The 15,453-nt window shown below is 49.0% G+C and overlaps 1 protein-coding gene and 1 long non-coding RNA gene across 9 annotated transcripts in view; one reads left to right on the top strand and one right to left on the bottom strand.

The window, feature by feature from the left end:
• antxr2a (ANTXR cell adhesion molecule 2a) overlaps nt 1–15,453 on the top strand; it is a 78,491-nt gene that overhangs the window by 28,705 nt on the left and 34,333 nt on the right. For 6 of the 8 annotated variants that reach the window (XR_013658030.1, XR_013658031.1, XR_013658029.1 and 3 more), the window contains exons 10-16: nt 875–944; nt 7,029–7,107; nt 8,410–8,505; nt 12,441–12,491; nt 13,664–13,753; nt 14,688–14,858; nt 15,121–15,201. Coding sequence is in view for 3 of the 8 variants with exons in the window: in XM_023958900.2 (XP_023814668.1) it covers nt 875–944; nt 7,029–7,107; nt 8,410–8,505; nt 12,441–12,491; nt 13,664–13,753; nt 14,688–14,858; nt 15,121–15,201 (638 nt within the window). In the remaining 5 variants the exon portion in view is untranslated. Of the gene's footprint in view, nt 1–874; nt 945–7,028; nt 7,108–8,409; nt 8,506–12,440; nt 12,492–13,663; nt 13,827–13,900; nt 14,859–15,120; nt 15,202–15,453 lie in introns of all 8 variants that reach the window. The other 2 variants (XR_013658033.1, XR_013658032.1) reach the window with 1 other exon arrangement.
• Nucleotides 8,549–10,319, bottom strand: LOC105354827 (uncharacterized). Its single transcript, XR_909382.4, has 3 exons — nt 10,183–10,319; nt 8,964–9,057; nt 8,549–8,688 (listed from the first exon to the last, which is right to left on the bottom strand). It is a non-coding gene; the product is annotated as an uncharacterized LOC105354827 (long non-coding RNA).

The raw sequence follows: 15,453 nt of genomic DNA, 5'->3' as shown, positions 1-15,453 counted from the left end.
GTAACGTGTCTTCAGCCTGAAGAAGTCCTCCCCCAACAGAACCGCATGAACAGAACCGCTGAGCCAGGACTTGATTGTTCAGGTTCTGAGAGACCTGGTGGCTTTTTGCTCCACAGATCCATCCACAGGCAGGACTCTAAGCCCGGTTAAGACGTTTGGAGCGCCACCATCTGCTTGTTTTCAGTACGTTAAATGGGATTTAGACCAGGTGGAGCCAGTTTAGCTCGTGCAGGTTTGCGGCGCCTTCCGTCCGTGAAATCAGGGTTCGACTCCGGGCTGCTCCCTGTTCCCTTCTCTGCTTCTGTGCCGGTCCCAAGCCCGGATAAATTGAGAGGGTTGCGTGAGGAAGGGCATCCGGCGTAAAACATTGCCAAGTTAACCATGCGACTCATCCTTGAGGGGTTGTTTCGCTGCGGCGACCCCTGATGGGAGAAGCCGACAGAGAAAGAAGAAATGGGATTTAGACCAGGTGGTTCAGAAGCCTGGCCCGAGTTCAGATTTTTAACGCTCCTGTCATGGAACCAAAAATACACTTCCTCCAGCACTTTTTAGGAACGCTGTGAACAATTGCTGGATTCTGATTGGCCAGATGATGTCATAAGCCGCTGTATACCTGCGGCAACAACCCGGTCTTCATACCAGAAAGACACAATCATTTGGGTTAAACTGTATTTACATTTATTTCTGGAATGAACAGCAACCCATTCCATTGTTTTCTCTTGGAATAGTTTATTTGCATTTAAGGATGGTTGGCCCTCACATTTTCACCTCACCATTTCCTGCCCTCTTTGCAGAGAGTTTGGATTCATCAGAGGCTGAAGTCAGTCCAGGCCCGTGGTTCTGCTGCTCACGCTGACTGTCGTTGTTTTTGCAGACCACAAGCCGAGCGTCGTCCAGAACAGTTACCTGCTGTGCCCCGCGCCCAGGCTGCAGGAGGTTGGACAGTAAGTGCTTCCCACCTCTTTGTATGCGTGTGCACGAGCGTGTGCACGTGTGGACGCTCCTCTTCAAACACCGAACACTCCCGACCCACCCTGAGAGAACGTTTTTCCTCTTCTTCTCCCACACCAGAAGTCCGTCCCATAAATAAACTATAAATATTCTGTGTGTAAACCGTTGGCACCGCAGACGGGCTGCTTGGACTTTATGGATGTTTGGACGGCGGCGTCTTGGCAGCAGGACGGCAGGGATGTGTGAACGTTTAATGACAGACGTCACATCCACATTTGTGTCATACGTTCTTTAGGCGCCATCATGAAGCGCTCTTCTAACAACTTTACTTCCTCAGTTGATTTTATTTTATTCTGCTTCTATTTTTTTTCTTCCTTCGTCGCTCTGATGTTTTTTTCTGCAAATAAACGGCGCCTGTAAAGCGTCTGTGTGTTAAACAGCGCAGACAGAAAGACGGAGTATACATACAACCCGCAGAGGCAGAGTAAACACGTGTTTATTCCAGGCTGCGTACTTATAGCTTAAATGTAACGGCATCTTTTATAATCCCAAACCACAACAGATGATTGCAGAGGCATTTTAGATGGAACAACAGATTTGAACGTCCCTGCTGACTGCAATCCAATCAAAAATGTATGATTATGCTGCTGCTGCTTCCTGCAGCTCTAAAGAGATTAACTATCATATGATGATGAAGATGCTGTGAGCCGGACCTCTGCTGACCCGCCCACACTCACCTGTGGTTGGAGCTGGGGGGCTCGTAGGTGTAAATGTGGTCTCTGTCTGCCTCTGCCGAAGGAATCACAGCACCAACACATTTACAAGCACACTCACCACAAATTCAGACAGAAAGTCCTTTTCTTTGCCATCATTTATTTTAAATCTTTGTTTTCTGCTGAACTTCAACAAAGAAAGTATCTTTCAGCATCAGAGACATTTGTCTGAGCGTCTTCATTAGCACATTAAAAACCTTTTCTCTTTTAGCTAAACGCAAACATCAGTCACCATCAGGCAATGCAATGACAATAAACATCGCCTTATGTTTGAATTTGCATTTCAAGGCATTTTTGTTTGGTTAAAACTCTTCTCTCAATTCAAAATCAATACTACACTACCTGTGCTGCATTCAAGTGCAGTGGGAAAGTTTGGCTTCTTTTCCACTTTTATTGTTTAAGCAAAAACAAAACATTGGAGTATTTTGTTGATATTCCCCTGCTGTCAGATGTTTTAAAGTACATAACTTATTTATAACTATGGAAAAATTGAGAAATTTAATTAAAAAAAACGTTCAAACCAGAAAGAATCTTCAGGTTCTTTGATGTCATATTTATTCAGCAATCATGGCACTTCCATCTATCTTATGAAGCCACAGACTTTCAGGGTCACGGGTTTGCTGTTGGGGGAAGGTGGAGTACATCCTGAACAGGTCACCAGTGTGTTGCAGGGCCAAACAACAACACACACACGCACACCTAGGGGCAATTAACTGTGATTAGACTGTGGCAGAAGGCTGGAGTGCCCGGAGATGATCATGCAGACTCCACACAGAAAAAGTCCCAGCAGGGATTCGAACCAGGGCCTTCAGACTGTGAGGAGAGGGCGCTATCCGCTGCACCACTAGCATCTTATTTCAGATGTGAAGCTTCTGCAGGTCTTACAACGGTTAGATGGGCAACAAACAGCCGGATCATTTTCTAGGGTTCTTCAACGTCTCAGAGGAACAACGCGTTTGTCTTCATTGACAGGAAAATATCTTCAATATGCCCAAAAAAGGAAATTCAACACCAAGGTCCCAGGAAGTCAAGACTCTAGAGCGTGGTTACCATGGTAACCATGGTAACCACGCTCCCGTCCACCCTAGCTGAGGCCGTTGGCAGGATGATGGGATAAAGGTGTCTGGGTTGTCTTCCTAAACATTTCAGTGTCTTTCGGTTATCATCCTTTTCAGAATGAGAGAAACATTCACGCTCTGCAGCCTCTTTAATGACATTTTACTTCCTAAGACTGAGTTTTCTTTGGCCTCTTTTGGTTTAGGTCTGGAAAATGACAGTAAGTTTCCACCTGGTGGTGTGGATTTACAGATGATTATTAAGGCACGAGCAAATGTATGAGTGTTGCTTTGAGCCCTCAGACAGACACCTGTGAAAGTGTCTTTTTGCTCAAAGACTTAGTCAGGAGGACAGATCACGGGCTGGATGTTTGATGCCGGTCGGTAAAGTGGGGGTGTCGGTACGTTCCAAACCCTCCTGGACCTCTAATGCAGCTGTTTGAAGGAGGGGGGGCTCCTGCGGTTCAGTCATCCTGATGGATTCGGTGACATCTTCTTTGTCTGAAGCTTCAGTCAAACATCTCTTCCTGCGGTTGACGAGACCCGACCTGCCGGCGGTGACGTGCCCGCCATTTGCAAAATGTCTGCTTAATTACCTCTTGGCTGCCGACGGTGACCCATTAAGTAGTTAGCTGGTGCGAGTGATGAGTAAACACATCTGCTGGAGAGGCCCTAAAAGGATGTGCGACAGATGCAGCCATTCCCTTTTCCACGCTCCCCGTTTAAATAATTCACCGATCCCTGCAGCCCCGACCACCTGCACCGAAACTTCCGTCTCCATCCATCTGTCCACATCTGCTTCCTCGCCACCGCCACTACGCCGGGGGCCCCCGCCGACACGACTCCACTCAGCCGTACCGGAACGCCGCTGCGCGTTCCTGCGCCTCCCTCCATCTCTGGGATCATGTTCTGTAGCTCGGGAGAGCCTCTCAGACATGGATGGTGGGGCATTTCAGATGTTCCGGTGCACATCTGCAGCTTCCAGGGGGGGGGCAGCACCTCATCCCGCCTCAGTGTCCAGGAATCCGGGGTCCTTCTGCTGGCGTTGAAGCTGTGTAGAAGCACTCCTGGGGGAGGCATCATCTGTGCTGACAGCTGTGGCATCAAGCTGAAACGCTGGCATCTGCTGACATGCCCCCCCTGCCCATCCTACCCCTGCTCTCCTGTCCAGAGACCCCAAACACAGGGCCAGAGCCACGGTGGGGGGTGGAATTGGCTCTCACAGCAGCACTTCCCCCTGCGTTTTTGCCCCAGCGGTGCAGGAATGACCATGGGTGGGGGGCGACACACTGCAGGCACAGCCGTTGGCGCTGAAGCTGGGGAAAGTCCTGCATCCTCTTACACATGTGATGCAGGGGGGGGGGCACAGCTGGACCGGGTCACACAACAGCACCAGAACTGGGCCCTGCAACAAACGTTCAGTGGCTGTAGATGAACTTCACACTGTTTCCATTCAGGACTCTCTGCTGAGAGTTTAAGTACAGTTGTAGCTCCAGTTCACAACCAAACTACTGTTTCAGTTTATAAAGAAGTTCATATAAAGATCTAAATGAACTTTTCTACAACATTCAAGCTGAACTGGTCAGTGCGATTCATTTAGCATCTCCTATATGAGGATTGGTTTGCCGGATCAAATCATTTTCAGTTTCCACAGAAGAGACAAACATGTGAGTTGGAGTTACGGTCCTCCTGGGTAGATTCCTCATTTCAGATGATGGGTTGGTAAGTTTTCCAGAAACAAATGGAAACCAGTCTTTGCAGGTTGTTGGTGATTCCGTCATCCTCGAGCCATCGTGTTGCTAAACTTTCCGTGCGCTCTGTCGCTCCGGGATCCGTCTGAATCCTTTAAAGGGGCTTTTGGAGTGGATTTCTCCTGACTGGCAGATGTTTGGGTGCCGGCTCCAGTTCTCATCTGCAGCCCAGGCTTGATGAGGCCACCTCTCCCTGGCTCAGAGTGATGGCTCCTGGATGCCAAGTGACATGCCTCTCATATGCTCTGTCCTCAATTATTCAGCCTCTTAATTCTCACGTCTTTAAGGAAAGTTTGAAAGCCATTAACGCGGCCATCGTCAGCCACTCCAGCTGTGTGGCATCAGCAAAGCTCAGCGTCACGGCCAGCCAACTCTCTGACACGTCACAGAGGGACAAAGTTTCTACGGTGCGGAGTGCCTCTGCTGCTCAAGCGGTGTCCCTGGAAACCGGCGGCTTTTTGTGTCCAGATGCTGATGGATCCCTGAGCTGTGCCACAGTCTGCTCTCTCATCTCTCATTCATCCTGAGCTCTGTCCTCACTGTCACTGCAGAGGAGTCAAATCACAGCCACTCTGTCTGTCAATTATTCATCCTGCTCTTTTCAAACCGTCTCCTGTTGGGATTCTTTCAAACTCGGAGGTTTGTTTTGATTGCAAAGATGAAAACGACGCGTCGCCACAAACCCCGCAGTGAAGAAAGCAGCTTCTGTGAGGTTTAGTTTCCAAACTCAAGAAAAAGGAAAACGCTGAGAAAACTAAGGCCTCTAAATATTTGGATGAATGAGGGAACTTTGGTCTGTTTCAGTCAGTCAGTCTGTCTGCGTGGAACATTTTCACCTTTCCCTACACACACACACACACCTGCACACACCCACCCACACACACACACACACCTGCACACCTTTCCCTACACACACACACACACACACACACACACACCTGCACACACACACACACCTCCACACATGCTCTTTGCCAACAGTCTCGCCCACAACTCAGAGGTGAATTTCAGAAACTATGTCCTAGAAAACCGAACAGGTTTTTGTATTTTTGCAGACGACTGGGATCAGAAGATGATCAGAGTGGGACTTACAGACAACAGCTGACCTTTATGATCGCTTTGTTTTAGGAGCTCGCTCATTTATGACTTTAGTTTACACTAATTTCATCGGCTCTCTTCAGGTAATGAGCCTTTTCTTTTGTCCTTTTGTTGTTAACATGCACGACATGAGCACAAACACAAAGACCTTCAGCTGACATTCCTTCCTGTCTTCCTTCCTGCACGTGTCGACCTGAAATCAGATTTATTCTCCCCCCATCCTGACCAAACATCCCTCCAGCCCCTCCCGTTGGTTCACTTTATTCCCATCTATTTAGTCTCAAATGTGGCAGCTGCTCCGTTGGTCAAAGTTAGTGGAGGAAATTCAAATCACCTCCTTATATATGTTGGGGAAACATGCCAAAGTCTTTTATTTTGAAATGCAGCACCCTTGGTCCTTTGATCCCATCCCACAGGATGTGGATTCCTGTGATCCCCCCCTGAAGAAGCTGCGTCCATATTGATGCCTCTCACCTGGTATGGGCTGAATACACAAAGCCAGAGGAAGGTCCAGTGGACGGGTCACAGAGCGTCCTCCTTTGAAGTTGCTAGAAGTTGCTGTGAAAGGGAGTGAGGTGTTCTGGCTCCCCTGCATAGTAATGGACACATGGTTTGGTTGCTCATCTGTTCAGAACCACAGGAGGATTGCTGGCCCGGGGCGCTGCCTCAGGCACGGGTCCAAAGTAAAGAGAGCTGCTGTTATTATTCCACAGGCCCGTTTGAGAGGCGGCCCGGCCTCTCACAGCTGGAGCCTCCGCCCGCTCCGCCTCTGTGAAGCGTCTCGCTCCGTTTGCTGGATTCTCATTAAACCGGCAGTAATTGGATCCACCATAATAATAATAATAGACACCCATAATAGACATATGGAAATTGCGGTGCCGTTCATCATTAGGCTTTTAATTGTGCTCATTTTAGCTTTAGCATTTTCCTCTAAATAAGTCATCCGAGTTCAGGGGAGCAGTCAGTAAGAGTCAGTTTACTTCCCCCACACACACCCAGGCCCCGATAATGAGAGCTGACCCCTCCCTCTGGCCTGACCACCCTCCTATTATTTCACAGTTTTTGTTTTTCTTCTGTTCTTTGAAAATCCCTCCAATTATCCTCAGTTACGTGACAATTATTCCTGCCTTCTTCACGATCGCGTTTTGCTGTCTGCAGTTCAACACAGATCAGGAACCAACAACATGCAGACAAACACCTGCAGTACTTTCACAATCAGAGCCCTCTGTCAATCAATCAACCAAACTCCTTCAGGTCTGCCCAGCCCGGTCCACATCCTGCCTGTTGGACCGAACACAGCCGATCTCAGTGGTCCAGCAGTCAGGACAGGCGGGTTGTGGCCCGTCGGACCAGCTCTACATGAATCATTTCTGCACAATACTGATGATGATATTTTACAGGACGATGGATGTTCTCATCAGCCTGAACAACGGCACGTCCTTCATCAGCAGCGCCTACACCATCACAGCCTCCACCTGCGTAAGTCCCACGTTGTCCTGAAGGCAGACCTGAAACAATCCCTTCGAAACCACCGCCGTGCTAAAGTATCAGAACCACAGGGAGTCCAGCATTTGGTTCATTCTCATAGAAAAGACTGGCAAAAGAAAGTCTTCTGCTGACCAACTTAAAATAAAAAGCAGTAGATGAGCATCACTGCTCATCTATTCACGAGTTTTTTTCAAAATAAAAGCATCAAGTTTCATTTGTGGTTCAAAGAACTCTACAGAAACGCGAAAAAAAAGCAAATTTAGAAACAGAACTAGAAGGAGAAGAAAATGCAGAGTTTAATGCTATTTTGCTGCATGAAAATGAAACTTAAATGGGAATAATTGGCCAAAAAAAAGAATAAATGATCAAAGTTGACCATAAATAAAGTGAAAATATAGCACAATGAGAAAAAATATCTTTGTGAAAAATGCCAGTCGGGTATCGAACCAGCGAGCTCCTGCACCAAGGATTCCCCATTTATTTCAATGGAGGCAAAAATCCTGGAATATCTGGAAAAGTTCAAGGATTTGAAGGAGCAAAAGTCACAGCAGGAAAAAGCTGAAAGAGCTGAACATTTGGATAGTTGGATGGTTGAAATAGATGAAAAAGTGTAGAAGCGGCAAAACATGAAGGAAGATACGAGAATAAAGAAAAAAAGAAAACAATGAAGGCTTTATAGCTTCAACCAACTAGAAACTGAGATGTAGAATTCAGTGTCCAGGTGAACTTCAGTCTGGATGGCAGGTTTGGCTCTAACCAGGAATGACGGAGAAGCTCCTGAACACACAGCAGGACTCCTGGATTGAACCTGTCATCCTTTAGTTCTCCGTCTGACCCTGAAGCAGCTGTTAGAGGAACACCTCTGCTGGTGCACGTGGACGTGCACCAGCAGAGGAGCACGTGGACGTGCACCGAGGCCCTCTGCAGCTGCGTGGAGCTGCTCTCCTGATCAGTGTGTCACGTGGAACTTCCCCGTTCCCTTTTTCTCGTCTGATTGTCTTCCTTCAGGCTCCATGGCTTCATTTCCTCATGCTGTGCTCAGAGCATGTGATGACAGGTTAATGTTTTGAAATAGTGGAGTTTTTTATTACAAGTCAGAATTACTAAATTGTTTAAGGAAGTGAAGAAAACAGGAAAGAGGATTTCCCAATAGAACTGTCCCCCCTTGTTAAGACCTCAGTGGGACTTGTTCTTGTCACGACAGCTGAAGTTCTGTGTTTTCTAGTCCAGCTGCTTCATTTTCCAAACAGGCTTCATCCTGAGACTGATTGAAGTGATGTTTTCTCCCTGCAGTCCAACGGTTTGGTGGTGGGGATCGTTTTCCTGGTGCTTCTGATCCTGCTGGCTCTGGGGCTCCTCTGGTGGTTCTGGCCTCTCTTCTGTACAGTGGTAGGTCTTGCTGCCTTGCTCACAGGCATCATGAAACACAGCTGCACGTCATTGTCGTCTGGTGTTGCATTCAAAATAAAGGATGCTCTCCGTGTTTGAGGTTTTTGCTCACAGCATCTCCTCCCTTTGGTCCGAGGACAGTCCGTCTGCATTCCCACTGAAGTGAACCGCAGCAGAGTTCCTCTGCAGGAGAACAGAGACCCTCAAAAGGAGAGCAAGGGTTCTTTATTTTGGTCCAAACCAGGGTTCATGTGAACTCTGACTCCTATTCTTAGGTATAAAGGTCATAATATACGATTGTTAAATCAAACTAAACTTCATTTGTAAAAAAAAGTGCTTCTCATACTTTGTGCAACTCAAAGCGCTTTAACATTTAAGACAACAAAAAGCCCACCCCCCCCCCCTCCACTCCCCTTAATTTAAATAAAGTCTAACCTGAGACACGTCTTACAACTTACAGCTCTGTGCTGAAAGGAATCACACTCGACCTTTCACCTTCCGTCGGACTCTGCTGCGTCGTGCGAGCTCGAGCAGGAAGTGAAGACGCCGCACCTGCAGGCATGTGGCGTGAAGCAGAGGTCTCAGAAACAGTCTCCTAATTTTCTTCAAGCAAACTGTTAAAAACCAAGCTGAGCTTGGATTAGCCAGGAAGGGATGAGAGTGACAGACTGCTGTGAGTTGCAGAAAATCTCTGTTTGCTCAGGACTAACATGAAACCTACATGAGGGCTAAAGAGATTATTAGCAAAGCTGCAGATCTTTGGTGGTTTGGTCACATTAGGGACCGTCGGTGCTCCAGTTTCAACCACATTTCCCGTTCCTGTCATTGTTTCCTTCTTCTCTAACTCTGTTTTTCTACCAATGTGCCTTGGTGCTCTACTGCATCGTGACAGGAAGTCAGAGAAATGATCCATTTCAGCCTATTGGAGCTAAAAACCTTTAGCATTAGTGGGACATCAGCTCCGTATTCATCCAAACAGGTCCAGGTAGTGAGGAATAGAAAATACTTCTCTATTAAGCAGCTTTAGCCAATTGCTCTCATTTTGGAGAACATTCAACCGTAAACTATCTATCCTGCTTGGAGGCTTTACCACACACGTCATCAGTCTGACCAATCAGACGTGGCTAACGCACTTCCTCTTCATAAAGTCTCTCAGTTCCAACAGAATAACAGCTGAAGGTTGCGTTTAGGGGTGTAGCGTCCCGCTGGATCCAGTGTAAACCGTGACAACATAAAATAATGCAGCTCAGAGACATGATTTGATTTTTCACTACATCTCCCATGATGCATTGGGTTAATGTGACAGCATTTCTGTGCTGCTGTTAACTGTCACAAAGCACAAACATGCAACAGTGGTCTGTATGAAAGTTACGGAGCGTTTTTATTCTCTTCAGCGTTCAGATTGTGATGCCGATTGTTTCCGTATTCAGGTTTGTGTTTCATTTGTCTGTATTGATCCCAGAGGGTTGATGTGTTTTTCTTTCTGCCCCCACTGTCTTAGCAGAGGAGGAACATGCCCCCCCCCCCCCCCCCCACTTAAACAATGACAGAAATCTGCAGCAGATTATAGTTCGGGGCCATGGAAGCGGGGCTGCAGATGGTGCGCTTCCTCTTTTCCCTTTTTCCGCTCAGATCTAATGAAGGCAAACACCCCCCACCCCCCACCACACGCCTCACCTCTGCTGCTGCTCGGGTCTCAAAAGGAGACGTCACCTGGCTTTGTGGACCTGCGGGGATCCCGTCCAGAATGGGATGGAAGCATATTTTGGAAAACCAACAAAGGCATTAAAATGTAAACCCCCTGCAGCATGTCTGGCCACAGACGTGTTTGTCTTGGTGGAGAGAGCTGCTGCTGCCTCCATCCAGGGACGCAGAGGAAGAGGAGGGCCATGTGTGGCTTGTTAATATTTAAACCCTCAGTCTGCCAGGTTTCAGCAGTCGGGATGAGGCCGCGCACACACACCCACTCTCCCACAATCCCTCTGTCTCTGCCCGCGTGGACTGCTGCCAGCTCAGAGGTCATTCAAGCTGTGGAGCCATGATTTCTTTGTTTATGATCTGTTTGGTAATGAAGCTGGGAATGACGCAGTCTTTAGTTCAACTAAACAGGAAGTTTATCCAAATTGGAGTCACTTTTGGGGACATTTCCTCTCACTCGGTGTCCAGTATGCGAATATTTCACGTTCATCTGCACTAGAAACTGTGGTTGGACGTCTTCCTCCTTCGTTCTCATCCGTTTCTCTCAGACGGTGACTTTAGTCGTGTTTAATCTTCTAAATATGCGAGCTGCCACAGATCCATCAGGGTGAGCGTCCACACAGCCGGACGGTCAAGGTGGAGTCTGGGAATGTAAGGATTAACGGGTCCAGTTGGATAATCAGGGGCACAGCCGTTCGGGGAAAGTGTCCCGGCTGCTCTGATTGGTCGGATCCCCCTGGTGTGGTGGCTGCAGCGGCTCGCCCATTGGGCTGGTGTCGGATGGTTAAATGTCCTGCGGTTTAGTTTTTAATTACGCTCCCACACTGCAGAGCGCTCACATCTGTCCGTCAGGTTGGTGGGAAAGAGCAGCCGAGTGCCGTGGTGGATAATGCTTTATTTAGCCCACAACATGTGCAGGAAATCTGCTGCATAATTACTTAATAAAACCAGATAATCCCATCAGCGTAAGGTGTGGCTGAGCGGATGTTAATCAGCGTATGGAGAGGTCACCCGCAGACCTTTTCAGGATTTTCATACAGCCAGTTCTGTCAGGGAGAAATTAATTAACCCTAATTGATTGTTTTTCATTTATCTAATGACAACAGTATGCAGAGAGTCTTACGGCTTCCAGCAGCTTAACCGGGAATGAAACAGCTGTTGGAGCTCTGATATGCCATAATTGCAAAGCTCCTTCGCAAAAAAACCAAACAAAACTAAACAAAAGCTGAGCTGCTGCGGCTGCAGTCTGTGGCTGCGCAGACAGCAGCCGGCAATCAACGCATGGAGCTGAGAATAGCTTTCATTGGCTCAGTAGGAAATGTGTGCAGGCTGTTTGCTCCGCCCATGAACTGAGCACCAATCCCTTCTCTTTTCATTTAAACATAGAAGAACTTTAACTGGATGACAGGATTCCTGGAGCGTTTCTTTGCTCCTTTTCCTGCACGTTTCAGACGTTTTCCGCAGCCTCGCTGAGCTTTAAGGCGAGCCCCTCGGCCGCAGATGCTTGCTGGGTTCTCTGCTGTTCACCGCGGCCCCGGTGCTGGTCGCCCTGACGGCGTGACAGCATGCAGTCAGCAGCTTTGTGTTGTGCTGTTTTCCAGCTGTAAACATGCGACAACAACCCGTCCTTCAGCGCCGTCTTTTCTCAGCTGAGCCATGTCGTCAGGACTCTGTGGAACAAGTTGGACGTCGGTCTGACTGACACCTGACAAATGTCTCTGGCAGCTTCACTTTGCTTGGCCGTGCACATCTGAGAGTCTGGGGGGGGATCCTGGGGGGGAGTCTGCTTCTCAGGTGCAGCGTGGTCAGGCCTGTCGAGGGCGGAGTCTTCCTCATCCTGCCCCTGCAGGACTTGGAGCTGAGCCGCCCCCTGTATGTCACTGGAGCTAATTAACTCCTTAGGACCTCAGAAGTTGGTGTCTGGGTGTTGGGGGTGGGAGGGGGGAGGGGGGACTCCACCAATTAATTATGAGCTTAACGGGCCGCAGCGCTGGCCCCAAAGTCTTTCTGCTAACAAGTTGATTTTCAGCCTTTCTTTGTTTGCATGGCGGCCCGGCTGTCATCAAGGGTCAGCGGGGGGCGGAGACCCCCACCCTGGTGGTGCTGTCCATCAAGAGACGAGCTCAGGAATGTCTCTGTCACAAAACCCACCCCCACCAGCCTCATTTGTGACTGATGAAGGGTGGACGCCCCCTCGTGAATCACTCTCACCTTTGTGTTTTCCTCTGTCTATCCAGGTCATCAAAGACCCGCCGCCGCCGCCTCCGCCGGCTCGCCCCCCTCCTCCCGTGAGTACAGCCCTGCTGCATTGACGCTCCCTGAAGATCCTGCTCCGGATCTTCCCCCTGGGAGAACCTGAGTGAGCTGTGAAAGTGTTTCCAACGGTAGAACGTTTCCAGGAACATTGGTCCGCCGGACTCAGACGCTCGTCTGCTGGGATTTCTGCACTCCCATCTCTGAGAGAGCAGTTTGCTGAAATCTTCTGGTTACCTTGCAGGGTTTTCTCAGAAATGAGTCTCTGCCTCCTCTGGCTGAGAAAACAGCTGTTTCTGTCTTTTTGGGACTGAGACAGGGACGTGCAGTGAAGCACCGTTTCACCACGGCCAATCAGAGCCAGGGCTTTCTGTGAATGTTTCAGCTGCAGTGGTGCAGATGCTGTCATCCACCAGGCTGGCTTATAGTCTGATTTCTAATGATTTCTCTGCATCGTCTCCAGGCCTAAAGCTTCAGTCACATGCACCCGTGTGGGTCAGCCTCCATGCGGGTGCTGTGAGGTTTTGGGTTATGGCTTGTGCGTCTACTTCCAAAAAATGGAACGTACCATTGTCATGCGTGCGGTAAAGGTACTGAGAAATTTTCACAGGGATAATAGAACCACTTATGACGAATGTCCCACGGCCTTTAGCAGCACTCTAGTCATTAGTATAGGCCGTGTCACACATCCACTACGTACATTTTGCACTTTTTCCACGTATGACATGTTGGTCTTTTGTGATCGCGATGTACGTCATCCAAAAGTGTTGGATTTGTCATTCCTCAATGTACGCACATGTCCGTCGAGGGTTTCAGCCAGCAGGTCTTTACGTAAATCCGGTTTGGAGTTTGTTTGAGAAATTTGTTCCAAATTTTTAGTTGGTTAAGAATTACTCAGTTTATTCATGTATGACATATTTTCATCCATACTATCTGCACAAACTGTACGTAGCGGCTTTGAAGACACAGCCTCCTTCAGTCTTCAGTGTTGGCTAAAACCTGACACCTCGTAGAAAAATGTGTATCAACATTTTCGCTTTGCGGCGCTCCTGGTTGTCTAGATCTTAGAATTTTGGATGAACCACCTACGTGCCCCGCACCTAGGTTTTTGACCCGCAGACCGCCCGTATCTACCCGTATGGGCCGCTGTGACTGAGGCTCAAAACACATCTGTCACTCAGCAAAGATGCTTCGTTTCCGTCTGCAGGAGCCGGAGCAGCAGCCTAAGAAGAAGTGGCCGACGGTGGATGCTTCGTACTACGGAGGAAGAGGAGCCGGAGGGATCAAACGCATGGAGGTCAGAACCGCAGCCTCGCCCTGCACTGTTTGAAGGAGCACAGAACTTCCTCCACAGGTCCATGCAGCAGGAGGTGAGGCGCGCCTGACAGCTTTCATTCTGTAACGCGGCATCATCAGAGGAAGCTGCTGACGCTCCGTGTTCCAGCCGGCTTAGAAGTTTGTGGAGCTTCGCGGCGGCGGGTGGAGGAGCTGACTGACCGCTGTCGCCTCCGACATGACAGGCGCTGCCATCTCGTCCGTGACCACGCCGGCCTGATTGGATCAAGTCACTGCCGGGATGAAAGATTGAGTGCTGCTGTCAGCTTGACTCATCAGCTCTCCTTGTGCGCCTCCTTCGCTCCTCGTCCCTGGAAGCCGCTTTCCCATTGGGAGACCAGCTTCTGCTCCCCAACCCTGAAGAAGTTGGTGCCATTGCAGAGAATTCCCAGCATCCTCTGGGAGCAGCTCTTTGAGTTGCAGTCTTAGGTTGTGTCAGAATTCCTTCCCTACTCACTGAATAGTGCACCATACAGAGCAGAGGTCCCCAAATCCAGAGTCTGGCCGGAGTTCCTGCTGGAATTCCACCCCCCTCATGTGTGTGCTGAGGTCACGGCGTGCTCATTCATCCTCTCTTGTTTCTCGGTGCAGCAGGCCTGCTCCTGAGCTCCCCTCATGGACGCGAGTCGCTGCTGGAACTTCCTCAGCGATTCGGTGCAGTCTGCCTCTGAACGTTGCTGTCTGTGACCTCAGTGGATCTCCAGTTTCATTGGCAGGATTTCTGTGGGGGTTTTGTAGCACAAAGCAGGAGATGATGCGGCTGAACCCTAGAAAACAAGTCTTCGTCAGATATTCGTCTCCATAAGTTCAGCATTGCCGCAGCCGAGCTTCTTTGGTCCTCCACTTTGAACGTGACCTCTGCACCCTGACTGATCTCATGTTTTCCACACGTCCAGGTGCGATGGGGGGAGAAAGGCTCAACCGAAGAGGGCGCCCGCTTGGAGAAGGCCAAAAATGCTAAGGTCAGCGTACTGGAGGAAATGGAGCAGCCGATGATCAAACGTCCTGCTCCAAAGGCCGCCCCAACAAACCGTCCAGACAGACACAAGTGGTACACTCCCATCAAGGTGAGCGCTGGTCCTAACCCCTGGGTTTCCGTTGACTCCAGAAGGGTCTGTGAAGGTGCTGATGTGTTTAAGGGGATGTGGGTCAGTCAGCCGTGTGTCGTAACTCAGACATTTCCATAATAACTCAGGTTTTCTGCAGGGATCTTCTATGTGGAGCTGTGGATTATGCACTTCTGCCGATCCTCTGACAAAGAGACTTTAGAAGCTTTTCATCATTCTTTAAATGCTGTCTAACTACAAAGTGTCTGCTGGCTTTTACCAGGGACGCGCCGACGCTTTGTGGGCTCTGCTGCGGCGCCAGTACGACCGAGTGTCAGTCATGCGTCCCGCCTCAGCTGACAAGGTACGTCCCAAACCCCCACCATGTTTCCTGTCAAATATTATCTCTATTATTGCAAAAACACCAAATGTATTCATGTATTACTGTAGCTGTGAGTCCTTAGCACCAGGGCTGTGTATCAGTCTGGGGATGCAGTACGTATGGCTATACGTGCCTCGCAGTACGACTTATAGTGTCATGTACCAGAACGATGTTTTAAACTCTACCTGAATATTTATAGATCTTTCATGGTAATAAGATGGTAAAACCTCAGTT

The sequence above is a fragment of the Oryzias latipes genome, chromosome 9, assembly GCF_053564925.1.
Source record: "Oryzias latipes strain Hd-rR chromosome 9, Olatipes_Hd-rR_3.1".
Taxonomy (NCBI): Eukaryota; Metazoa; Chordata; class Actinopteri; order Beloniformes; family Adrianichthyidae; genus Oryzias; species Oryzias latipes.
The sequence above is the reverse complement of the archived record's forward strand: the minus strand, read 5'-3'. Positions and strand labels throughout refer to the sequence as shown.